At 28.8% G+C, this 26349-nt stretch overlaps 1 protein-coding gene across 1 annotated transcript in view; it reads right to left on the bottom strand.

The window, feature by feature from the left end:
- The window catches only part of dtn (transmembrane protein 132C dtn), a 343107-nt gene that overhangs the window by 58416 nt on the left and 258342 nt on the right, over positions 1 to 26349 (bottom strand). Inside the window, exon 15 of the mRNA XM_065510268.1 lies at positions 14095 to 14404. Within this exon, the coding sequence (XP_065366340.1) occupies positions 14095 to 14404 (310 nt within the window). The remainder of the gene's footprint in view (positions 1 to 14094; positions 14405 to 26349) is intronic.

Here is a 26349-nt window from a genome sequence, read left to right as displayed (position 1 = left end):
TATCTATCATCATCTTCGTCGCTTTCTGACAGAGTGTCCTTAGCTTTATCATCACATTCCATATTGATATACTCCTGGTGATATCTTTGAGGGATTATTTCCTTTTCACACAAATTTCTTAAGTCTCTAAATTTTTGCACTGAAATGTTTAGTTGTTTTGGATAAAGAAGTTCTGGTCCATTCTCAACGATAATTGAATTCTTTGTCGAACGCATTATTTGGTTTATATTCAATTTTTCTATTCTACTATTCTCGCTGTATCCATACTTAAATTGAGCTCCAAATCTTTGTTTGTCGAAATCGACAGATCTCAGACTATTAAATTTTATTTTAATATTAGTAGGAAGAAATGCGTTAGAATATGATTTCCAATTCATAAAATCACTATGTTTCAATACAATGCACTCATAGCCTTTTGGAGATGTTCGCGAATTTGAAATGAGTGAAGGCCACTCGGAAGGTGCCCAAATTGTTCTTCCTTTAATAAAATTTTCAATTGTTGCATGTATTGAGTCAACGGGCATCATTGTATGTCCTGGTAACAAAAATGTAACTTTTACATTCTGAACGAATACTGAAGTTCTGAGAAAGAAGGGTATAACTGACAATAACGCTCTATTGCGGTTTTGGCCCGCACAGCTGTCACAAAATAAACTTAATTTACTTTGTTGCTTCCTGCTATCCACTATTCTCAAATATTTTAAAAGCACAGAACAAATTTCATTGCATCCTCTCTTACCATCGCACTCACCCCATAAAAAACAATATCCATTTCTGGTTCCGCTTTCGTAAATACTTTCGTTGTAGTAAGCATATTTGCGAGAATAAAATAGGTTAATACTTTTACCGTAAGGTGTGTTGAGTACCTTTTGTAGATCAAAACTGGCACATAACGTCTCAGAGTTTTTCTCCTTACTTCGGGTTTGTTCATGCAAAAACAATTCTTTTGACTTGTCTTTATCAAAAATGTGCGTTTTGTATAAACTGGATTCTTTTAATCTGTTCTGGGCCTCCCCATCCATATTCTTAAATTTTTCACAAACGTTACATTTATCTTTTTTTGACTTATGAAACCCCAAATGATAATTATTATTATAAATTTTGCGGAAATTATATAAAGAGACGACTAATGTTTCCTGCTGAGTTGTCTTCAAATTCTCAACATACAGCTTATACAAATTTGAAACATTACGTAGTTCTTCCGGCAAGTATAATTTATTGCTTTTATTGCGGCAATAGTGAGATGGAACTGCAGGTAATTTCTCAATAAACTGTTTAACTAGGTTTGTCATCGACTCACAGCATTTATTATGTGCTTTTTTTATATATTTATTATTAAGATTTTGATTTATATTGGAATTTAATACGTTATGGCGCAACATCATTTGAGAAATACCAAGTGTTGCTAATAAAAATTGTTGACAAACTTTCAACTGCTCTCCACGTGTATTAATAATATAGTCAAAAGACACATTTCTATTACTACTCGTCACCCGCTTCCGTCCTAATTTCTTTTTCTTAACACATGACATCAGCCACATAATTTGGCGAGATTTACTTGGTAATCCCCAGTAGAATTCATTTATTTCAATTCTATCTGTTTCATTAAGTTTATCTGCACAATTATTTCCACATTTTTTTCCTAGGCAAGGATTTGGCTTAACTGGTTTTGAAGAAATACATATTGGTTTACTTTTACGAGTTTTTTTTCTTCCATTTCTCCCAACGGAATTTTCTTCTTCCAAACCGTCATTTGAGTTAGAATCTTCATGTTCAGAATCAGTATAATCTACCAACCTAACGATTACCGCAGAGATTCGAGGCTGGTTTATATCCTATCCACAATTAATATACATAAATATTATATTTAATGAATACTAGCAATTTTATATATTTACCTCAGTCGAATTGAAATCCATAACTATTTATTAAAATATGTGTATACTAATGCCCAAATCTTTATAAAAAGTGTGAAAGAAAACCTTAAATTAGTTTCCGTTATTTTTTTTCAAATTCAGTATGTTCAGTGAGAACCAGAACATAAAAAAACAAAAAACCAAAAAACATTAAGGTTATTAATTTAAAATTTTTTAATGTTGGAAAAAAAAAATTTTTGTTACAACAACAATAATAAACAAAAATTCCCTAAAAAGCTGCATTTTTAACAAACTACAACCAAGTGTAAAAAAATCAGAATGTAATTTTTCATTTTTCCTATCAAAAAAATTTAAAAATTTTTATATATGTACATCTAAATATTTATGTTTTAAAAGTTAGCTTTTCAAAAAGTACAAATTGCTTAACTATACATCTTCTTAGACAACTTAAAAAGAAAAAGTGCTCGATAAGGATAAAAATAAACGAAGAAATAGGGTCGTTTTAAAAAGTTAACATACATGAGGTGTCCTACTTTGGAGACCCCTGGCCCCGCCCTTGGTGGGCCCATTAGGTACAAATTTCAAACTTAAACTCAACAACACTTCCTCTACGCCCAAGTGAAATTTCATTCAAACCATATTAACCGTTAAGTAGTTACAAATTCATTTCCCTGTTTTTTTTTCTACACAACTGTGTGTCGCTTACGATAAAATTCGTTTACTGTAAAATGTAAACATTGACTTACGATAAAATCTTACCCCCTATAATTTTGAAGTTATTAACAATTTTGATATTCTGAGAACGCTAAAACATCAGTCGGTAAATAAAATTTTAATTTCTGCAATAAAAAAAAAATTTTGAAAATGTCGCTTACGATAATTTGGCGCTAAGGGCTCGATATTTTGGTCTGGTTTAACAAATTTTCTCCAGAAAATGTTTTGAATGGAAAAACTAATAGTATTATTCCGTTTTTAATGAAAATGTTTCCAAACGAAAAAAAATTATTTGAGTCAATTAACACTCAATATAGAGCATTGGGCTGATATAATTGAAATTAAACATTATCTAATGAAAATATATGTAATTTTTGTTTAATGGTATCGCAACTAAAAAACAAATTAAATGAATTAATATTTTAGTAAAATTGTTTTTATGCTAAATTCCCAATTTTATTGATAAATTCACTGAAATTTATTGTTGGGCGCATTTCACTGGGGGTTATTATGCAACTCCTTTCGAAAAGAAATTCGTTCGAATTTGTATACTTTATACTTTGTATTTCGAAAGTGTTTTGATTTGAATCGAATTACATAATAACCCCTGGTTGCTTAGGCCAGATCATCAGGAAACCTTTTCCCAAAAGGCTTTAGAAAAACTAAAGACATTATACAAATAAAATCATAGAGTGATTGAGAATTACTGACAGCTTTATTTGTAAAAATATCAAAGTTTAAACAAAACCCCAACAATAAACAGTGCTTTTATCTTTTTTTACATTTCCTTACTACAATTGGTAGGTTTCTTGCCGACACAAACTGTAGTGTGTAGGTGAGTAAAGAAAAAACAAAAATAAAACAACTTGCTTTATTGTTTTCGCAAGAAAATCAAAATAAAGCGAGTTGCCAGTTTAGTCTTGATGCACGGGCACCTGCAAATTTATCGGGTTAAAATTAATTTTTCCTGACATTTCTAGAATTGACTGGAATTTTGTCTATACCTCATTCATCGGCTAATGTCGAAAGAGTATTTTCAATTCAAAACATTATAAAAACAAAAGAAAGGAACAAACTTCATTGTATAATCTTATTCAAACCAAAGATTTACTTAAATCTTCAAATACTTGCTGTTTCAATTTATTCCATGTGTGTAAGTTTTTTGAAATCGGAACACAAACGAGAAAAGAGGATCGTTTTAAAAATGTATCATACCCGCACCTCTGGTAGACTCATGTGGTCAAAATTCAAACCTTAAACTCGTCAACAATTCTTCTGTGTACATGTCAAATTTCATTCAATTCGGACTAAGGGTTTAGATTTATTTCCCTCTTTTTTGTCTATACGTCTGTGCACTGCACGATGTAGCCAATTATTACGAGTTATGTATTTTGATAAAATATTAGGGGATATTTGTATTAGTTTTTGTGAATAAAATGAAAAGTTCTGGACAGAATTTAATTATTTAGAGCTTATTTTATTTGGAACTTCGCTTTCTAAATGTGTAATAAAAATTAAGATCGTATATGCGTATAAAGCTAAAAATTTCGAAATTTTTCTAAAAAATTATTTTTTTTGCCAAAAAAAATTTATATTTCTAAAACGACTGCGAAGATTATAAACATGTTAAGCTTTACTTGAAGGTAATTTCGTTTTTCTTCAGTTTATTCAATAAACTAAACTGTTTTTGAGTTATGCGACCATATGTTGTGCAACCTCCTCCATTTTCGAAATAACGGTATATCTCAAAAATACGAGCTAACCTAAAAAAACGGTTAGCACTACTGAATTCAGCGTACCCGAATTAGTTTAAGCCACTGGGTACCCCTCTTGGCAGAAAAAAAGTGTCAATTTCGTTTATAGTGTTATTATCCAAAAATACATAAAAATTTTATATTTGTATTTAATATTTATATAATTTTTGTTTTTATAAACTATGTATATATGAATTATAAAAGAATATTTCATAAACAAAAATGTTATAATTATAATTAAACAGAACTGAATTAAATTTTAAGTTATTACTATTTCTAAGCTTTAACTGAATTATTATACGTTTTTCTTGTTTTTTTTTTGTTGTTAATAAATACTAAAAAAAAATGTTTTAGTACCCTGGGGTTCAAAAAAGTACTCTCAATAAAATATTTTGATACCGAAAGAAAAAATCATTTACCATCCCTGGTGGAGAGATATTGGGCTCTTGTTAAAAGAGAATTGAAGAGCATAAAAAAGGTGTCCAAAAGTGTGGTCGATTTTAAACGGAGATGGACAACCTGTTCGAACAAAGTGACATAAAGCACTATAAAAACCATAATGGAAGAGTTTTCGAAAAAGGTTCAAAATTTCATCATTAGTGATTAGAACTATAAAAATATTTTTTTTTTAATTGTAACGATAATTTCAATCAAATAAAAAAAGATTCAAAACCGTAAGTTTAGTGGTTTCATTTTTATAAACATATATGTATGTTAAAAATTTTTTGATCTCAGTCCTTATAAAAGTAAACTAACACTCCCAAAAGCAACGAATACTTAACGATTGGTATGAATGGTTGTAATGCTGATTGAATGAATTTACGTACATGTTAACATTTGTACTGTACAGAAGTTTAACTTAACATATTGGTGTTGTTTGGAAAAAATCTGAAGTGAAATTATGAAAATCGTTAATTTTCTTACGAAAATTAGTTACATAAATATAATTATGTAGAGAAATTACACAGGTGGATAACAATTGTTCCCAATAAGCACCAAAGCCCGAAAAATGCAAGCACTTGAACATTTTGATGGACTTTAACTTGAATGCAAATGTAATTATGTTTTAAACTTGAAAAATATTTGAAAATTTAAATATTTTTCAAACAAAAAACATATGGTTTGAATTTATGTTTCCTTTTAACTGGAGAATGCTATTGAAATGAAGTGTAATTCAATTGCTTGACTATAATTCAAGGCTGGAATTACTCTTGCTTTCAACATGAATTCCAGTAAAAATGCTTATTGTGTTGTTTCTATGAGCTTATGTTTTTACATTAACTCTAATATAAATTGTTAATTAACTTTTTTTATTATTTTGTTGAATAAGGTCAGCATATTGAATAAAATAACCATAATTAATCAAAAACTCTTTGAATTTTTGTGTAGTTACGTCCGTTTGCCTTTAAGGTGACGATATGTATGTACATACAGTGGTGGCCACCAATTTAAGACAAATAACTTGAATTTTTTTCATCAACTGAATTTTAAATGCGATAGAGCCAAAATAAAAGGACCTCTAAGGGTATGAAATTTATTATTAATGTTTCTAGTTTCTGAAAAATGTTTGAAAAAATCGGTGAAACATATATGGACAAAGATATGTGGAAATACGTTGACCCACCTCAGCGAACATCCGCTGTTAATAACATGATATGACCGAAACTAATGGAACTAAAAATACGAAATTTGGTCCGAATATTTTAAAATAATAAAAATATAATGATATAAATGTGAGAAAATATGTTTGTTTAAAAAAAAATTTTTTTGGTCAAGTTGTAGAACAATTTTATGTGTTCGTGGTGAATATGTATGAATTGACACAGTCGAATAAAACACACTTGTGTGTTAAAATAGTCCTCATGCATACATATTTGTGGAAATATTTGAAAAAATAATTGACAATCATGTGAAATTTAGCAAACAATTTTTGTCTTAAATTCCTGGCCACCACTGTATGTGTTTTCTATTTAACGCGATATTTAGATCCCAATTTCTTTTTTGTTAAGTGACTGATGTATGGCTTTACGCGAAATAAAATATTATTGGCCCCACATATATCTTCGCCTTAAATGCAAACGGACGTAACTACATTTTTATTGTTTTTACAGGATACGTTATAAAATCAATAATAGAGTATTCTTGGCAATTGTTCAATCAATCAAAAACTCGATTTTGAATTGTTGTGCAGTAACGTCCGCTTTCATTTAAGGTGACGATATGTGTTTTCTATTTAACGCGATTTTTAGGTCCCAATTTCTTTTTTGTTATGTGACTGATGTATTGTTTTACGCGAAATAAAAAATTGTTGGCCCCACAAAAGCATTTCGTTCTAAATTAGAACCTCGTTTTACGCGAATTTGATTTACACGCAATTTTTTTGGGGCCAACAAACCGCGTAAATGGAGGCCTACCTGTATATGCGAAATAATTTCGCAAAAGCAGTACTCTGTTTTTATTGTGGAAAACATGCGAAATACATCTGGCAACCTTATTGTTCCACACGAAATAACATAAAGTTAGTACTCTGTTCATATTTGCGAAAAATTATGGTTTTTTCATGCGAAAAATTTTGTATGCTGTTTGACAGTTTTAATTTCGTGCGAAAGAAGTGCTGCTTATGTTATTTCGTGTGGAAAAATAAGGTTGCCAGATGTATTTCACATGTTTTCCACACTAAAAACAGAGTACTGCTTTTGCGAAATTATTTCGCATATATTTCATTCCAAATATTTTATATGTAGTTTGACAGCATTTCGCACGGAATTTTGAACAGAGTACCTAGCTGTAGGCGGTTTGTTGGGCCCAAAAAATAGCGTGTAAATCAAATTCGGGTAAAACGAGGTTCTAATTTAGAACGAAATGCTTTTGTGGGGCCAACAATTTTTTATTTCGCGTAAAACAATACATCAGTCACATAACAAAAAAGAAATTGGGACCTAAAAATCGCGTTAAATAGAAAACACATATCGTCACCTTAAATGAAAGCGGACGTTACTACACAACAATTCTAAATCGAGTTTTTGATTGATTGAACAATTGCCAAGAATACTCTATTATTGATTTTATAACGTATCCTGTAAAAACAATAAAAATGTAGTTACGTCCGTTTGCATTTAAGGCGACGATATATGTATACTTTAAGTAAACTTATTTTATTTGTACTTTTAAAAACTTACTTAAAACAAAAGTAAAGTAAAAAAAATTATTTCTTATCGAAAATTAAGGAAAAAATTTCAATTACAAAAACAAAATATTCTAATACATAAAAGAGATCAAAACATAACAAAAAATTCATAAAAATTAACGAAGTTTTCAAAAAAATCTTTTATTCGCTTGTGTTTTTTCGATTCTTGTTGTTTGTTGCCGCGTTATATAAAAATAGTGTAAAAAAAGTCGCGTATTTGAAAAAAATGGTTGCTAATTTGAGTTCGCGTTATATCGAATTCGCGTAAATAAAGTACCGCGTAAATGGAGGCTTACCTGTATATGCAAAAACATGATCAGCTGTTGGTTTTAATTTCGTGCGAAATAAGTGCTACTTATGTTATTTCGTGTGGAAATATAATGTTGCCAGATGTATTTCACATGTTTTTAACAAAAAGAACAGAGACTGCTTTTGCGAAATTATTTCGCAAATATTTTATTCCAAATATTTTATATGTAGTTTGACAGCATTTCGTACGAAATTTTGAACAGAGTACTTAGCTATACGCAGCACTTCTTTCGCATGAAATTAAAACCAACAGCTGATCATTTGTTGCATATAAAATTTTTCGCATGAAAAACCCATAATTTCTCGCAAATATGAACAGAGTACTAGACTTTAAATACGAGGTTTTACGTGCGGTCATATATTACGTTCTATGATACGTTAATGATTAACATACAGGAATATTTATCTATTTCTATCCATCTGAGCACGTGTTATATTCATACATTTTTGTTTGTCCATTCGGCAGAGCCAAATATACCTAGCAAAAAAAGAGAGGAAAAAGTAGTAGAAAAAACGGCACATATATGTAGGTGACATGAAGATGGATCTTATTTTGTTCATTAGTAGCTAAAACTAACTACTGCAAAATTTAAGTAGTTGTAAATTTGGGTAAATAATGGTACTTCTTTCGATATCTTAAAAAAATTCCTTTTTTAAATAGTGTTTTTTAAACATTTGCAATGAACCTAAGCTTTTAGAGAAAATGATCTTTCTAACAAGATATAAAACATTAACATCGAGTTTAAAACCAAAACATTATATTGAGTCTTCTAGTCACGCCGCCACCGAAAAAGTTAAATTTAAAAGTTAAATTAATTCGTAAGACAAAGTTCCCAGGAAAAGTTTTGTTATGGTTAGCCATAAGTGAAACTTATATCAGTGAACCAGTTTTTTTTAAAGGTGGATTAGCTGTGAATGCCCAAGTTTACAATGAAAAATGTGTGCCAGTACATAAAAATTTGATCGAAAAATGTCATCGAAAACAAAAAATTATTTTTTGGCCAGACTTGGCGTCCTCTCACTATGCGAAATCCACAATAGAAAACTTGAAAAATAAAAAAATAGAATTTGTCCCAAAGGAAATGAACCCTCCAAACTGTTCCACAATTACGACCTATTGAAACTTTTTGGGCTAATTTGAAACGAAAAGTTTATGAAAGAGGAAACAGAGCCAAAAATGTTGATTCCCTAATTCTGAAAGAAGGAATTCAGGCTTCAATGAGTAATCTTCCAAAAAAAATAAGAAAAGCAAATCGCGAAGGAGCTAATTTTTTTTTTAAATATACTTTAGAATGTAAGCTTAAATATTAATTACAATTTGAATTTTAATAAATTTTTTTTCAACTGTTTTCGTTAATTTTATATTTGTTCGTATTTCTTTCACCATACGTTAAGACCCATCCAAAGCAAATCTATTTTTTAAGGGCATGTCTAATGTACATGGAAAAACAAACGAATGTTACATTAGAGTATTTAGATGTTATTTTTAAGTAGAAAAAAGTGCTATTATTCTTCTATTCAAGATTAGATCAACATTTTTGGATGTACAGATTAAGATGTCGTTTGTAAAGTATGACTTCAATAATTTTTTGATGGATAACATTCTAATTTGTTTTTTATAGATTTTTGGTAATTATTCGAAATTTTTATCTATCATCTATATATATAAAAATGAAATGGTCCATGTATGTAATGGCATCATGTGAGAACGGCTGTAGCGATTTGGCTGATTTTTTTTTATTCGATTCGAAATTTTCAGGAGATGTTTTTTTTTGAGTCCAGTCAACTGTAATAAAAAAGCTCCCTAAAGTATGCAGTACAAATTTTTATATTTTATTTGCAAATAAATAAGAACAGGCAGGTGTATGTGGGTTAGAGAAACTTGAAGAACTAACTTTAGTAAATGCTACCGGGCGAAGCCGGGCGGGTCAACTAGTTTTATATAAATTGAAAGTAAATTTTTAATTAGGCTTAAGTTCATATTATTTGTAATAATTCAAAGAATATCACTGAATACTAAAATTTTAGACAATTGGCAAATTTGAATGCATTTTCTACCCTGCCAAGGGCGTCATTAACAATCTTCATATGGGAAGCCAAATTCATATTTATATTATTTGTAAATTAGACGAAATTTCAATTATTTTTATTATATATGACTATATTAGCTATGTCAACCAAAGGTTGATTACAGCAACAAAACAAGCACACTAATAAATAATAAATTTGTAGTAATAAGAATACATATGGGGCATTTCACGTCAAGTGAACCAACTTTTAAAATCGATGTCTTCCGATCGCGATGAAATTTGCACCAATGTTAGTTCTATTGGATAGTAATTCGGACACCATTTTTCAACAAGATCGGTCAAGAACTCTCTGAGTTATAGGAGGTCAAAATTTGACATTTTGGCCAAACAGGTGTTTTTTTATCCATATAACTTATTACCTATTGTTCTTAGCAAAATCAGTAGCTGAATCTAATAACGCCAAGAAAGGATTGAGAAAAAAAAGCAGCTAATAAAGGTGACAAATAAGGAGGATAAAAGTATGGATATTTGAAAATTTAAAAACTTCATAAATTAAGTGTAAAAATAGTTATTATATAAATTGATCTATTGTGATTAAGATTAAATTTTACTAAATTATTCATCTTTTTATTATTATTATTATTATATATTAAATTAATTATTATTACAAATAAATAACAAAATTAAATTATTCAACATTTCCATAGAAAAAAAGTGATTTTTATTCCTGAGGATAACATATTATGGGTATTACAGTATCGAGGCTATGAAATTTTAGTTGGGTATGTTACATACCATCGGAAAGGCTAATGTGTCTAGTTTCTCTGCGTAAGTTTAATTTTTAAGGTTTACACACAAATATGAAAAAAATTAAAATAGTGCAAATTTAAAAACCTTTGTCTTGAGTTACAAAACATTTATTTTGATAGATATCCCACTCGCATCCCACTAAGCGACCAAAAAGGTTTTAAAGGAAAAGACCTAAGCTTTCTTTTGAGAAAAAAAAATTAATAAAAAAAGAGTCCATTTTGGAAAAAAAAAGTCAAAAAGGTTTTTGATTTTTCAAAAAAAAGTAAAGAATTGTATGTCTTGAGTTACAAAACATTTTTTTTATAGATATCCCACTCGCATCCCACTAAGCGACAAAAAGGGTGTTAAAGGAAAACACATAAGCTTTCTTCTGAGCAAAAAAAAAAAATTAAAAAATGGGTCCATTTTTTTAAAAAAAGTCAACAAAGTTTTTGATTTTGCAAAAAAATTCAAAAATTTTAAATCTTGAGTTACAAAATATTTTTTTTGATAGATATCCCACTCGCATCCCACTAAGCGACCATATAGGTCGCTTAGGAAAAGACCTAAGCTTTCTTAAAAAAATAAAAAAAAAAAATAATAAGGGCCCATTTTGAAAAAAAAAGTCAAAAATATTTTTGATTTAAAAAAAAAAATCAAAAATATTTGATTAAATTTTTTTAATTTTTTTTTTCGAAAGATTGCATAAATAGCTATCTAAACTATTTGGGACACATTTTGCTAAGAACAATAGGTAATAAGTTATATGGATAAAAAAAAACACCTGTTTGGCCAAAATGTTAAATTTTGACCTCCTATAACTCAGAGAGTTCTTGACCGATCTTGTTGAAAAATGGTGTCCGAATTACTATCCAATAGAACTAACATTGGTGCAACTTTCATCGCGATCGGAAGACATCGATTTCAAAAGTTTGTTCACTTGACGTGAAATGCCCCATATATATAACTAGCTAAACCCGGTCCGCGTTGCTGGCCCTTAGAAAACATTTTATATTGCACATCGAATTTAATATACAGTGTCGGACGAAGTCGTTGATACAACCTTCAATGTTAATACATGTGGTGGCATTCGGGTTGGTTCCAATGAATTCAAAAATTCAGTAGGATAATCGAAGGCTTGTTCTTCGTTCATTTTACTGTGCCAATCTATTTGTATTGTATTGTTTCGCCAGGCAGTTTCAAATGTATTTGCTTATTGAGCTTGCTTAATTTGTTGGAGCCAAAATTGCATGTTCCCACAGCCAATCCGAATTGTTGTAGTTGGTTGTAGGACTTGGGAATATTTTGTCGACAACGTCTTTAAATTCATTTGCATTTGGCAGAAGTCCGGGAATGAAATCTCATTTGTGGAGAGATCAATTGGAATTTTTCCATTTTCGATGTCCGACAATTGTTTTGAGAAAGTTTCTGCAGAAGGGTATTGCAGCGCATGTTTGTTGATAGCGTTCGGCTTCTGTAGCTTCATTTCCAGTGAAATAAATTTGAAGGAACTTCGTACTTGGGAAGCGGGATCAAATTCTGTGGTACATTTGGCCTTGAACTTTAAAGGTGGGCATGAAACCGACGTCATTTGAAAGCATGAGTTGTTCTTTTGGATAATTTCAAAGAAATGTAACTTAGAAACAGCGCATACGGCTCAATAACTGGTGGCAGAATAACTTTACCGTTCGAACAGCACATTCCCGGGGATTCCTTAGGGAACTTCAAAATGCTGCAATGTAAGTAATATTTGTTCATTGCGCCAATCAGTACATCCTTGTGATTTCTGTAGTCATCATAGTTATTGTAATAAAAGTATGATTTACAGTGTTACCCGCTATGCTTTTCTGTAGATTCCGTAAAATTTTATCAAAATCGGTCCAGCCGTTTTTGAATCCATATGGAACATATATACACACATCTGTTTTTATACATAGATGGCATTAGCGGTATAATGTAAAAATTTGATTTTTTCACACCTCTCCGCCCACAGACCAAATATCAAAAATCTGACTATACGGTGTTACCCCCTGGGCTATTCTGAAGATTCCCTGAAAATTTCATCAAAATCGGTCCAGAAGTTTTTTATATATATAGATGGTTTTAGCGGTATAATGTAAAAATTTGATTTTGCCACGCCCCTCCGCCCACATACCGAAAATCAAAAATCTGACTTTACAGTGTTACCCGCCAGGCTATTCTGAAGATTCGCTGAAAATTTCATTAAAATCGGTCCAGCCGTTTTTGAGTTCATTCGGAACATACATACATACATACATACATACATACATACCCACATACAAACATCCATTTTTATATATATAGATAGATAAAACAAGTAAGAAAGTATGGTCGGTCAAGCCCGACCATATAATACCCTACACCAAGTAAATGAGTAAAAATATTTTTCTTTTAAAATTTCAATAATTTATATTTTTGAGTGATTTTCGGAAGTGGGCCTTATATGGGAGCTATAACGGGAAAGAATCCGCGGTTTTACTATAAAAAAATAAAAAAAAGTAATACAAATTTGAGAAAATTTTGACTTTAAAAAATCGGTTTTGTGGGTGAGGTTCTTATTCCAAAATGACCCGAAAAAAATGTTATCGTATATAACACAACATTTGCCATCCAGTGGTGCTTGGGCCAAAATTTGGTTATATCCCTATTTATATTTTTTATAGGGTCGCAAATGAAAATTGTGGAAATACACATAGCGGTCATGGTATAGGGTTAAAAAAAACCTTACGTAAAATTTATTTTTTTATAATCTGTATGGAATTTGTAAATGATTAAAAGCAAAACAAAACTGAATGAAGAAAAATAAATTTAACTCAATTTGTAGTAGATTTGAATTAACAAAAATTTAATCATTCAGTTTGAATAAATTCTGTTAATTAACTTCAAAATTAATTCAATTTAAACAAAAGAATTAGATTTTGGAAATGGATTTATGGAATGAAAGGCAGACATTTTTTAATTACGGATTAAGATTTTAGTGAATTAAGCTCAAATTTAATTAATTAACACGAAGCTCTGTTATATAATGATTATAACACTAAGTTTTCATATGAAATTTGGCTGTAATATTGTGGCACTTACTGTAACACATATTTTAATTTTATACTTTGTCTTAACTTTTTAAATTTGTTTAGTAACTTTTGATTTTTTATTTTAATAATTATTTTTTCTTAAATAAAATTTTATGATTGTTAATTTTGAAACTATTTGAGTCGGACGTATTTTATTCTATTTGTGAATTACCCCTCAATATTACTAATTAACAGTATCGTTATATATTTCGGGAATCGCCGGGTACCCGGGAATGTAGAAAAAAATTTCCCGATTCCCGGGAATCAAAAAAGGCCGGGAAATTAAAAAACCTAGTTATAAGATTTAAATATTTGGCACGATAACCTGAATTTATAACTTACCTTTTTCCAGCACATCAGATGGGTTCTGTTTTTTCTTCGGTGTCAATGTATCAAATTGGAAAACATTTTTTTTGTGATTAGCACATTCAACAAGTTTTTCGGCATTGTGTTTTTCTTTGCATAGTACTTTTTCATTCTTGTTATAGATATCAACTATATCTATGTCTGTAGGTAAAATGTGCTTACCTACTGGTTCAACGGCTGACTTTCTAGATTTATCATTAAATAACGAAATTGGTTCAATAGTTGGCACATTAATATTTTCTTTGGTGGCCCTCTGCAAACCATTTTCATTAACGTTATTACATCGCTAGAAGTATAAATATATATACATATATGTGTTAATTAAATTGATGTATGCTAGGTAAAACAAAACAAAATTTATGAGAAATTATAAAGAATTGATAAAAATGTGAACCAGTTTAAAAAATTCGAGAAGATATAGAGAGTAAATAGAAGTGTTGTCCTTAGTTATCGAAGAGTACACACTTAATTATGTATTCAACTAAAAACAATTTTAAAATTCTGAAATGCTTCTAAAATTTATTGAGAGTTTTTTAGTAGTATGGAAGTGGGGAGGCAGATGAAAATCTGCGTTCCCATTTGTTTTCAGTGAAGAAGAAAATATTTTTTTTGAAATTGTTGGGGAAGAAAATATTTTTTGTAAAATTGCAAACTTGCAGAATGGGAAGAAAATATTTTTTTTGAAATTGTGAGGAAGAAAATATTTTTTGTAAAATTACAAACTTGCAGAATGGGAAGAAATTATTTTTAGTGAAAATTGACACCAATATATTTATTTTGTATAGTACATATGTATGTATGTAGTTATGTTAAAAGTCCATACAAAAAAATGTTTAACAGGTAGACAATTATTTGCGATTTTAATTTTTAGCATGGAGACAATGTTTACATATGTAAACTAAATTAAGATTTTCTCAATTTGAAATATTAAAGAGAAATTACTAATTCTTTGGAGATGAATTGGATTAGATATAAATATAAATGATGGAAGTAAAATTATTTTAATTGACTAATAAGACTTTTACCATCAAAAGATTTACTAACATCAAAGCCATATAAGGTATTAAATATTTTCCGCAATAAGAATAAATATGGAAATGTGGTGATGGCAGAGCTTGATGAGGGGATGTTTTATCTTCCCAAACGATATAATAATTTGGAAGATAAAGTAATAGATGAATTTAAAAAGAACCAATTTACTTTAACGAGAAAGTTAGAAAATGGTTTATATGTTTTGGAATTGGAAGAGCTAATCAGTGAAAATCCCACTGGAGAAGACGAACTGGGAGAATTTTTCATACCAAATTCTCAATCATTTTTCGGTTGGGAAAATAGAAAACTTTCAAGAAATCCTTAATAAGGATAATTGGTTTATTAGTATATAAGTATCAACGTTTCTTAAAAATAAATTAATTCTAAAAATAAAGCTTTATAATAAAGATGTCACATATAAAAATTCAACAATTTCTTCAAGATTTTGATGGTTTAATTTTTGTCGATCATCAACAAATATTGGAACAGTATTTGGCACTTATTAATAAAAATGGAAATGAAGAACCTATACCATCTAAATATGGATTACACTTCAAAAATTGTTCATGGTCGAATGATAACACAAACGTTGGTCCTGACACTTGCAGTTGTAGAAAACATAAACTACTTATAAGCAAAATAGATGATATTATAAGAAGATATTATTTATTATCTAAACGTCTAAAATAAGTTAATGTAGAAAATATTTTTAATATCAAATATGTTAATTTTAAAGCAAAAATATATTAAAAAATTATAAATAATGCAACATAAACAATTTTTTGTTTTTTGTTAATAATAATTTCCTACAATTTTAAATATGGATAGGCGCTTGTAAATTTTGAATTTAAGAAATAATTTTAGTAAATAAAAGATAGTCTATCAAGAAAAAACATATTCAGAATTATGGATACATCCAACAACTTTAAAATTGGATCAAATTATACTTCAAACAAGGACCAAATTGAAATTCAAGAAATTTTAATACTGCTACCTATAGACATTCCACTATTCCTTGCATTGCATGACGGCCAGGATAAAATTTTATTGGAAGTTTTACTAAATGTGGAAAAAGAACTTGAAATAAAAACAAAATAATATATATTTTTCTTTCTTTTTATTTTCTATAAAACAAATAAAAATATTTATATAAATTTAAAACAAACATATCATTTTCATGTAAATTAAAATAATTAAAAATATTTAAAATTTTATTAAAAGTTAAATTTTTACATCTTAAATAAATAAAAATACATCAATAAACACCACAAAACATTGAAGTTTCACTTTGAATTCGCATATTATTGTAGACAAATGTTTTAGAATTTCGATTTAAAAATGAAATAAATGGTTTAATTGGAGGTTGACCTGCAGAACAAAAAAATTCTGCTGGTTTATTTTCAGGAAAGTAAAAAGCGAACCAATGCTGTCCAGGTTTATAAGATGGATCAGTGTTGGCTATGTAAAATGAAGGTTTTGCAATAGGTGTTTTGGGTAATTTATTACTGGGGAAAACTCCTTTAAATTTATATTTTGTACAATTATTTGAATTTAAAGTATTTATAATATTTATTGAGTTCATAGCGTTTGAATTATAGAGCGAGACTTATCAATTTCCAGTATACTATCAAATTCGCAATATACTAAACAGGTAATTGCCTCCATAATCGGTTTTCCAAAACGTCCTTCTATTCGAATAGTTCCTTGATTTATTAAATTTCCACAATTAGAGTTATTATTATGATCTGGTGTTAAATCGAAAGATAGTAAAAAATATCCGTTATCAAATAGTTCTTTTGTTATTTGATGACCTTTATCGAAATGATGAATTCCAGTTCCTTTAAATAGTGTTTGATAACCTCGAGTGCTTATTATTCCACCATTATTATAATTAAATTCAATAGGCTGTGCTGGAAATTGTACTCCATTAACAACCAAATTAAATCTTTGTAAATTAAAATGTTGAAAGTTATATGGATTTTCTTTTCTATCTCCAGTATATCGACATAATCGGTTATGTGCAAAATTTTGAAAATTTTTTTACTGCTCCTTTTTGAACCCTTGGTAATGATACATCTACCCACCAAACCGTTTAATGATATCTTTATTGGTTTAGAAGTTAGCAAATATAGCTATGTGTAAGCCATATACAAAATGTGCCTACAAAAACAGCTATGTGTAAAAATTCACATAACCGTTTTTTAAACCATTTAAATTTTTGTGAAAAAATGGTCGATAGATTTAAAAATTTGTTTTTTGAAAACTATTAGATTCATAGTCGTTCTATGAAGTATTTCGCGATATTTCATTAGTTTGTGTTTGATTTAACATAAGAAAATGTTAGTAATACTTCTAAATATTTATACCCTACACCACCATAGTGGGGAGGGTATTATGCGTTTGTGCAGATGTTTGTAACGCCCAAAAATATTAGTCTAACACCCACCTTAAAGTATACCGATCGACTTAGAATCACTTTCTGAGTCGATTAAGCGATGTCCGTCCGTCCGTCCGTCCGTCCGTCTGGTTGGCTGGCTGGCTGGCTGGCTGGCTGTCCATGTAAACCTTGTGCGCAGAGTACAGGTCGCAATTTTGAAGATATTTCGATCAAATTTGGTACATATTATTTTTTCGGCTCAAGGACCAAGCCTATTGAAACTGGCTGAAATCGGTCCACTATTTCACCTAGCCCCCATACGAATGTCCTCCCGAAATTGGACTTTATCGGTCATAAATGTTACTTTATATATGTATCTCCTAGGGTATTCATTCGACTAATGATCGTTCGATTAATCGAATAATTTCTTACGAATAATTATTCGAACAATTTAAAAATGGCCATTTTCGAATAACGAATAATTCGAACAATTCTATGTAGAATAATCGAATAAAACGAATAAATGTTCATTATTTTTAAATTTGTTAAATTGCTTAAAATTTTTCATAATTTCAAATTCAAATAATTAATAATGACTCACAAAAATGGTATTGTTTCTGAAATTCGACAAATAATTAAAGACAAAGGGACTTTCGATCACAGTAGATGAGTGTTCCGATTGCTCCTTCTATAAATATATAAATATTATGCAAGTTACAATTCTAAAAACATATCTTTCAAAATTTTTAACTTAGGTCTTGAACCAATGAAAATAAAAGGTACGGAATAAATTATTCGTTATTTAGCTGGCGAAATATTAGAAGAATCGCAATTAATAGTCAAAATATTAACTTGGATTAAAGTAGAGTTGAATGTGAGAATGTGATTTTGAAACGGTCATCGAAAGTGATATTGAGGACGACATTTATAATGATTACATTGAAATAGATGAAGGCCATGATCTTAAAATATATGTATATAAGTGATATTATTAACCGCGTACGTAAGTGTTGCACAATATTTAATAAATCGAATGATAAACACAAATATTGCAAACTAACGTTTTGTTGCAAGAAAAGCATGAAGTTCGTCTTATACATGATTTTGAACATCTTTGTATAACATGGTAATAAACTTTTTGCGTATTTGTAAATGCGTCAATCATGCACTGCCTGACTTCAAATGATATGAAACTTAATGATATGAAATTATTGTGTAATTCCCCAAGACCAGTTTATTAAGCAAAGATTCGGCAACGTTGATAGAGCTTGATGTATAATACAATTTGTTATAAATAATTTAGAAAAAGTGAATAATTAATTTACTAAAGAATTAGTTACTCAATTTCTGGAGTTAATCTGATCAGAATATTTCTGTTGAAAATTTAATGATGGACTTTGTTTTCGAATGTTTTTTAACATTATCAATACTTGATAATTGAATTGTTAACTATAACGTTATTTTTTGTTTTTCTTTAACAATAAAATATTAAAAAACCGACATCAAAACTTCATTCTTTACTTTTTTAAAAAAAATTAAATTATTCGAATAATTCGATTAATTTTAAACGTGTGATCGAATTATTCGAACAAGTTAAAATCTCTTATTCGAATTATTCGTTTTATTCGAACAAGAGAAAAATCGAATAATTCGAATACCCTAGTATCTCCACAAATTCCGCTCCAAATAAGTTTTATATACACAAAATTCATGTCACCAAATTTTGTTACGATCGGTCCATAATTAGTCATAGCTCCCATACCCAGCAAAAACTTCGCTTACAAAGGCTACAATGTCTTTTTAATAATGTCTTTTTTAATAACTTACTTTTTAAGTAGTAAAGTCTAAAAAAAAAAATAAACAAACAAAACAAAACAAAAAAACTGTTACTTTTTTTCAATTTGCCCATTTTTTTATTGCATGTTTATTTTTAGAAAAACAGAAAAGAATATTGCATTACTGTGTGAAAACTATTATTTGATGCACAATGAAATAACTAAGCAGTGGTGTAGTGAGCAAAACGGCAGACTACCAAACAGAAGGTTGCAGGTTCGAATCGGGTCTGCGACTTATTTTTTTTTTATTTTTATTTTTTTGTGTAAATAAAAATTCTATAAATACTCTACTAACAAAACAACTTATTTCTGGCCAAAATATAAAGGATTACTTTTGGGACATCGCGAACAAAAATAATGACTTCTTACAGTAGAAAAATAAGTAGTTGAATCGTCAAATTCCCCTTATTTTTCGGCTTATTTGTAAGAAAAGTTTTTGCTGGGTATAGACCCGCTTCCGAAAATCACTTTAACGTGCATAAATCGCTTAAAAATGTTGGTAAACAAACAAAATTCAACATAGTTAACTTTAATATAGACATAAATCACATGACCTAATTTCATGGTGATCGGTCCATAATTGATCATAGCCCCCATATAACCCCACTTCCGAAAATCACTCAAAAATATAAATTATTGAAATTTTAAAAGAAAAATTTTTTTTGCTCTTTTACTTAGTGTAGGGTATTATATGGTCGGGCTTGACCGACCATACTTTCTTACTTGTTTTTTCATATTATTGTAAAAGAAATATGGAAGGCCAAATAACATTTTAAATGAAGTAACAGGAACTTTTGAACCAACTGCGGAAAGCGTTGAACACGCTTGTCAAGAAGAACACCTGCTGAAAAATTAAAATAAAAAATAATAAATTGGTAAAAAAAAATGTTTTGGTTAAAAAGGTTAGACTATTCGAGAAAAGCGTTGCATTCTCTTAGCGGAAAAAACGGAAAGAAGTTATTATGTGGTATTGTTAGTGAAGATGATTGACAAATAGTTTTTCAATATTTATGGAATTTATCCATATGAGATGCTAAAAAGCGTACATAAAAGGGTTGGTTCTAGTATGGAGTTCATTCATTCATTCAATTCGAAGAAGATCAACTTTTACTAACATAATTAAGAGGCATTTATGCGATTGCTATTTAAAATATGGCGATGGTCAAAAAAGATTTTTTAGCTACTTTTAATTTGGAATAAAATGTCGGCATGCAAAAACACAACATCGGAATAATGTGATGTATGCTAAGGATATTCACAAGGAAACACATATGAGGTAGAGTATCAATTACATATTGTAAAAAAAGATGAAGCAAGGGCTGCCAAACAATCAGCTATTAATAATATGTCGCCGGAAATAATGGCCGCTACCATAGACATGCAAAGTGTTTTGCTATGTCCAAATTGCAAGTGTCTGAACAGTATTATAAATCGAAACTGGCGGAACACAATTTCACGTTTTATATTAAGAATACAACGGAAGTTCATTTCTACGCCTAACAATATTAAAAGTTGTATCGTAAATTTTATAAATGAATACTGTTTACCACACAAAAAAGGAATTTTGATATCTGATCGCATTGGCAAACCTCAGTTCAAGAACAGGTATTGCAATAGAGCGGTTAATTTTAGGAAAGGGACACACAATGATGGAGGTTGATAGTGTTCATTCAACACTGGAAAGATGTTTTCATGCTCCAGTATTTACACCAAAGGATTATATAAGCCGAATGCGCCAGGCAAGTTCATCAGAGCCTTAATGGATTCGTAAATATTTGGGGAAATTTTAACTCAATAAGGCCATGGTAAATTTCTGAGGAGGCAACTGTTAATATTATTAAAAAATTATGTATAAGAACCGGCATTCAGTTCACTGGAACACTGGAATAGAAAGGGAAACAATTGTGGAGGAGATGAAAAATTATTGTGCACTAAATAACTGAAAATATATAATGCTAACGATTACCACGCATTTTATTATAATTAATTCATTAGCTTTAGATTTACTACTTTTTAATGTTTTGCTTCTAAAATATTGAATAAATGTTCCGAATTTAAAGTATTAACTAACTAGTAAGAAACTCCATTTCTTTCGACAAAATTAGTTATCATAAGGATAAATTTAAAAAATGCTGTTTTATTTAAAATATTCATTATGTCTTAAAAACAAAACAGTTATGTGTAAGAAAATTTAAAAATAATTTTTAGAAATGTTCCTACAAAATGAGTTATGTGTAGTTTTTCGAAAAATTCTTCTGTAGCTGCCCACTGGCCAATAAGTCATATTTTATTTTCTGAAATACTTAAAGCAATGTTAACCATAATTCGATAGAACGTTTGATTTTTAAAAAAATTGCCAAGGTAACTACATAAAACGGATTTTTTGCTCTACTATAAACAAAGGAAAAAACACATAGCTGATTTTGTCAAAGCAACGACGAATATGCTTTGTTAGATACCATTCCAAAAATTAAAAAGTTTGGTAATTGCCCAAGTACAACATTATCCAGAGATAATGAATGGTTTCCAGGATGTGAATGTCTTCATTTCTACTCTTTTATATGGGTAAATTGCATTTTTTGATTGTAATACATTATGATGTGCCATTAAAATATTATTATTAATAACAAGGTGATTTATGTATAAATTAGCTTCATCTAATATATAGAAATCAGGCTTCTCCAAATTTAATGTAACCTTAAGATCAACATTATTAAGTAAATATTTTTGTTGATTAAAAACATCTACATGAAGTTTTCCAAAAAGCTCTACTTTTTTTCCATCTTTGAATAGTTTTTTTCTTTTGTCCAATCCAGAGTTTTCTTTTTCAATTAATGAATTAATTTTATTCATATCATATATAGTGATAATTATTGTCGGGTTGGGATACATTTTTATTGTTAAGATGAACTACACAATTTCTAAATAAGGAGTGTAATAGGTTATTAACAACACCTCCATTTCCTTTAAATTCAACCACCAGTCTCAGATAAATACTATTAAGATCTCTATATGTTTCACCATTCCCCAATGATACAAATTCTATAGTACTAGAGTTGTCCAATGAAGCAATTGGATTATAACATATTTCCTCTGTTTTAATTACACTAGTTTGAATTGGAGGAGATTCAAATAAATCCAATTCACTTTTCATACATTCTATAAATCCAGACATTTTAAGTTTCCAAAAATATCTTTTAACTTCTTTCCTCTACAACGTTTGAATTTATTATGTGGGGTTTGTTTTAAACGTTTAAGTTTTATAGGATTTCCTTTGCCTTTCTGCATTGTTTTTATTTTTTCAATAGTAGCATCTTTAATATTATTTATCACTTTTCTCACTTGATTAAATAGAATATCTTTTACTGGTTTTGTTCCGATTTCCTCCAAAATTTCTTTTCCAATATCTAATGACTTATTTTTTAAATAATTTAATCCTGTCCTCAAGAATGGTTTCAGGTGTGAGAAGAGAGATGAAAACAGTGTTCCAATACCACGCCCATATTGTACAATTCTTGGTGTATGATATATTTCACCAATATTTTGTATATTATTTCCAGATTGATTAATGTAGTAATTTGTATACAACACATCCATGGTTATATTAAAAATGGTTTATCTGTTAAGTGTATAGTCATTATATATATTTTTTGAAGTGTAAAGTACAATAGACTGGAATATATTTCTCTAAAGCAATATCTCTTCCTTCATCATTTCGAATCATTATGGATACATCATTAATATTGAAAGTTTCAATAGGATAATAATCTATTCTATTAAAATGAATATAATTTTTTAATGATGATGTTGAAAATATTTTCAAACATTTAGTTTTTTTGCTCCCCACATGCCGAGGTTTAATAATATCTGTGTAAATAAATACAATTTCGTTTACATCAGTTGAATCAACTTTATTAAAATAATGCGAAATGTTACTGGAAAATTTATTTAACGAGTTTTCCAAAATATTATGTGTGGACGATAAAATAGAATCGTTCCTGTCATTCTCTAATTCTTGATTTAAATCTTTTTTATCACTTGCTGATTCTTTGGTGATAACTTGAGTATTACGTTCTACGTTCACTTTATTTAAGCTTTTGTTGACTTTTTCTTTTAATGATACGTTAGTTTGTGGAGTATTATTTGTTGTATTATTAATACTTAAATTTGTTTCCTTCTCATTTGATGAATCCATAAGTTCCTTAAATTTTGATTTAATGTTATCATGTTCAGTAGTACTCAACTTTGATATTGTCGTTACTTCATGTTTTGAAGACTTATCCAAATTTGAAATATTTCGCTTTTTACGTTTTATAATATTTTTATCAATTATATCATGTTTATTAATTAATGTAAATGAAATATCTGATAATCCTACAATCCATTCACCATTTAAGTTTAACGATTGTTTTAACAAGTTTGTAAACGTACTTGGTGAGTTGTTATAAATATGCACTGAATCATTACTTAATAAAGTAACATAAATATTATTTTCTTCTATACTTGAAGCCATCTTTAGATTAAATGATTGAAAAATTTGTTGACTGCAATAAATATATGTTTAAGTTATGCACTAATATCATTTCGATGAATCCATGAATTGTATTCCTTTCCAATTCCTAACCATTTTACAAATAATTTTTCCCCACGACGCTTTAACACCTTTTCGACCAAAAAAATGTTTGGAACTTTAGTTTTTAATAATTCTTCCTCATAAAATCCGCCTTTTATTATATTTCCATTTAGATCAGCAAGCTGGTAGGTTATAGTATTTGTAACATAAATTTTGTTTACTTTAAAAACTTCTGAAGACCAATTTGGTGTATAACCTTTTTCAAAAACATTTTTATATTTGCTTATTCGAACAAAATCATTTATATTATATTTTCCTTTTTTGAAAATTTTTAAGTTGTTGTACACACTTCTTAAAAGTTTTTCTTCATTTATGTTATTAACTGAATTGGGTGTTGTTTTTATAGAACGATGATAAGAGGAGTTATATACTTTCAATAATTTATCTAATATATCTATCCATTTATAATTTCCTTGCATACTAAATTGTTTCCACATTTTATTTTTTAATGTTCTATTAAATCGTTCTACTATTGATGCCTTCATATTGGAATAGGTATGATAATGATTAATATTAAGTTCTTTCATTAGAGCTTTAAAGTGTTTATTATAAAATTCTTTTCCTTGATCTGAATGTATATTTTTGGGAGATTTTCCTTTATTTAATTTTATAATATGTTTTAATGCTTTCGATATTTCTATTCCAGTTTTAGTTTTTAATGGTAATGCATATACATACTTTGAAAATACATCAATTACAGTAAGCATATATTTAAAACCTTTATTATATTTTGCAAATGGTATCATCTCCACCAAGTCTATTTGCCATGTATCTAAAATGCCCCTTTGTATAAATTGACGTCGTTTAAAGTTTTTTCTTGCTTGATGATGAAGCTCATTGACGAGAATTTGTTTACTCATATTTATAATAAGAATGTATTGCTTTGATTCATTTTAATGTTATTTATGAAAGTGTAAACATGTTTCATCAGTTTATATATCCATTCACAATGATGGTTTGTGGTCCCTCAGGATGTGGAAAATCTTCATTTATTTTAAATTTGTTAAAAAATCAACACTTAATATCTAAAGATATAGATCGAATCATATGGTGTTTTGCTGAAAAAAATTCACTACCCAAAATTGAAAATGTAGAGTTTATCGAATGATAAAGAATCTACTTTAATAATATTGGATGATTTAATGCTTGAAACATCTAATAAAAAAATTTGTGAATTCTTTACTAAGGGATCTCATCATAAAAACTTATCTGTAATATTAGTAACACAAAAATTTTTCCATAAAGGTGCTTATCCAGAGATATTTCGTTAAATTCAAAATATGTAGTAATGTTTGAAAATCCGAGAGACAAGTTACAGTTTCAACATTTAGCTCGTCAAGTATATCCTGAAAATTCAAAAGCTTTGGTTGATGTATATAATAAATGTACACAACATGCTCATGGTTATTTATTACTAGACCTTACTCAACAAATACACAACGCCTTAAGATTTAGATCTGATATATTCAATAATAGTCATTACTCAATATTTGCAAATATAAATAATGACCTCCAATCTAAAATTATTAAAGGAGAACAAACATATTCTTTATGTTCTTAAAAAAGCAGAGCCTAAACTAAGAAATGCGATACTAAAACATGTTGATGATGTGGTCATAAAAACTATATATGAAATTCTTTTTAACGTCATCAACAAAAATCATAAAATAAATAGAACAGTTTTTGATAAAATAAAACCATATAAGAATACGATTAGAAAAGTTTGTTCCTCACAAACCTCTTTGAAACAAAAGAGGAAACATCTTATTCAAAAAGGTGGATTTTTACCAGTCATAATTTCTTCAGTATTAAGTGGAGTCATTGGAAAAATTTTAGAAAATGTCAAATAATTTATCAAAACTTATTGTCCTCAATCCATCAACGTATGATAAATTTAAAATAAAAACTATGGATTCTGATTTTCTACATCGAAAGCTTTTACCAATATATGGATCGCATACACTCAAAGATATCAACAAATGGTACTATATTAAACAAGAACTGTCTAAATATTTGATTGGAAAGCAAAAAACATCTTATCAGAGTACAAGTAAAACAATGAATAATTTACGTGATAATGAAACTCAAACAAAAAAAATATATAAAAAACATATTGAAACTCAAACAATGAAACCAGAATCAAGCAGTATTGGAATACAAACTAATATAAATTTACCAGAGGATGTTTATTCTAATAATGATATTGATGATCAAGTTGATATGGATACAACAATACAAAAATTCAACCCAACTTCTGCATCTTCAGTAGCTAAACGACTTAAACATTTTTCCAATAAAGGTTCACCAAAAATAAAAATACTATCAAAAGATGAAAATCATAAAAATTTTAAGTA

The sequence above is a fragment of the Calliphora vicina genome, chromosome 4, assembly GCF_958450345.1.
Source record: "Calliphora vicina chromosome 4, idCalVici1.1, whole genome shotgun sequence".
Taxonomy (NCBI): domain Eukaryota; kingdom Metazoa; phylum Arthropoda; class Insecta; order Diptera; family Calliphoridae; genus Calliphora; species Calliphora vicina.
Note: the sequence above shows the minus strand (reverse complement) of the source record. Positions and strands in the feature narration are given on the sequence as shown.